The following is a 2,144-nucleotide window of genomic DNA, read 5'->3' on the forward strand; positions in this document are numbered from 1 at the left end:
ACACACACACACACACACACACACACACCTCTAACACACACACATCATAAAATGACAAACACATTATGCACACACCACACCGTATGTACTGAGCATCCTAGCTTTGCACTATGGAACACTGGGGTATGTTTATTGTTTCCTCTGGCGGGGGCGGGGGGGCTGACTGGAGCTGCCACTCAATTTGACCGTCCAGGATTATGAGGGTATGAGATCACCTGTCACCAGTCTGGGAAAAGAGAAATCCAGCTTCCAGCCTACATTATCATATTTACACCACAGTGAAGTAGAAACATATAAGTCCCAAAACCTCCTAAAACAGTCACGCACCATGTACAGAAGCACACGCCACCTGTAGTAGCTCCTCTGGGGGCCAAGGGCTGGCAGAACTTCACATGATAAATATACCTTGTTTGATGTCCAGTAATAATGAGCTTGTTCCTAGGGTGAGTCACCTACACCTCGTTCAGTCTTGCGTCTTTTACACAGCCCCATAGATACACTCAACCATCCTGAACATTCATTCATTCAACAAACATTACCTGGATGACTGTCAACCCACTGACTCATGAGTTGGAAGAGGTAAAATACTATTTAGTCGCTAGAAAGGCGCAGTCAGGTAACTTAATGTCACCAGACACGAGCTTCCTAAGCACCTGTCCTCTGATCTTGAGAGAACTATACTTATGTGAACTCTTTGTTTAATTCATGAGGGCCATTCAGACTTCTATTGGCAGTTTTAGTTAAAAGTCCTTGGATCTTTAGAAACCAGGACCGGCTTTTCTGATTGGGCTAACTCCTTGGCCAGTTAAAAGCACTGTGTCTTTAAAAGGAGGGCGGCCTCCTGTCAAACGGGCCCCAAAACATAGGAGGAGGGCGCATGGAGTCCCACCCACTTTCTGTGACGTCCTGCGTCCCGGCTTCTGATTGCGGGCTGCCGACGTCAATCGCGCCGAGTACGTCTTGCTGGGACACAGTGGAGGTCTGCGCTCCGGTCTAAGGGGCGGTCGGGTGTCTTCTGCTCTCGCCCCACACCCGCGAGGCCCGCGCCGCCCGACCCAACGGCGGAGCCGCCCAGCGCCTCCCGTGGCACCCGCTCGCTCCTTGCTGGGGCGGGACGTGGCCCTACGGCTCCGGACACTATGGTCAGTGGTCGCGGGACGGGGAGGGGGTGCCGCTGGGGCTCATGTGCGTGCGCGCGGTCGGGCGCGAGGCTCAGCCCTTTCCATCCTCGGGATCCTGAGCCCCGGGGTGTGCCGCGCTGTCCGATTGGGAACCTGCAGCTGGGATATCCAGCCAGGACCGAGCCCTGCTTCCTCGTGTCCACTCCAGGTGGACCCTAGGAGCCTCCTCAAAGTCCCGAGGCATGTGCCTGGCCGGGGCTGGATGGAGCGCCTCCGGGGTTGCGGTCCCCACTCTTTGTTAAGTAGCACTCCTGTGGACAGCTTGCCGCCCAGCCATCGCTGACTTAGCCACTACAGACCGACTCTGCCCCACCAATCATTCCCAGGGACAAGCGATCTGGCCACCGGGGCAAGGCTTAGGGCCACTTGTATGTAAGCTCAGTCTCCTGATGGCAACAGGTCTGTGGAGTCAGAACCACGTGAAGGGGCGGCCCCCGGGTGTAAGGAATGAGTTAGGGGTCCAGGCAAAGTGATCTAAAAGAACCTATCATCTGAGCAGAGCAGGCCCAGGAGACTCTGGGCTGGTCAAACCTGGTAAACCAAGGACATGGGCAGGTGGGAAACTGAGGCCAGACAGGGAGAAAATTGGTAGGGGTTGTGAGGGTGCCACAGTTAGGACTTGAACCCAAGCCTCTGGTCCAGTGTTCTGTGTTGCATCAGCCCAGCCTCTTGGTTGCCATGGGGGTCAGGCCTCCTACAGGGGATTGCCTATGGTGGCTGCCCATTTCAACTTCCAGCAAAGGGCTCTAGGGAGCCTGACTATTATATTAGTGCTACTGGTCAGCTTGGGATCACACTGCTCTGAGCTTAAGGGGCTCGCCTGTTCTTTTTGTTTGGTTTGGTGATGCTGGGTTTTGAATCCAGGGCTTCATGCATGTTAGATAAAGCTCGACTTCTGAACTACTTCCCAGTCCCTCACTTGCAGTCTGGACTGCTCCAGTGAGTGCTATGAGGACCCTGCTT

At 54.6% G+C, this 2,144-nt stretch overlaps 1 protein-coding gene across 1 annotated transcript in view; it reads left to right on the plus strand.

The window, feature by feature from the left end:
- Window positions 1-979: 979 nt before the first annotated feature.
- Otub2 (OTU deubiquitinase, ubiquitin aldehyde binding 2) overlaps window positions 980-2,144 on the plus strand; it is a 17,813-nt gene continuing 16,648 nt past the window's right edge. Inside the window, exon 1 of the mRNA XM_005343491.2 lies at window positions 980-1,142. Within this exon, the coding sequence (XP_005343548.1) occupies window positions 1,140-1,142 (3 nt within the window). The 5' untranslated portion in view covers window positions 980-1,139. The remainder of the gene's footprint in view (window positions 1,143-2,144) is intronic.

This window comes from Microtus ochrogaster, chromosome 1, assembly GCF_000317375.1.
Source record: "Microtus ochrogaster isolate Prairie Vole_2 chromosome 1, MicOch1.0, whole genome shotgun sequence".
NCBI lineage: Eukaryota > Metazoa > Chordata > Mammalia > Rodentia > Cricetidae > Microtus > Microtus ochrogaster.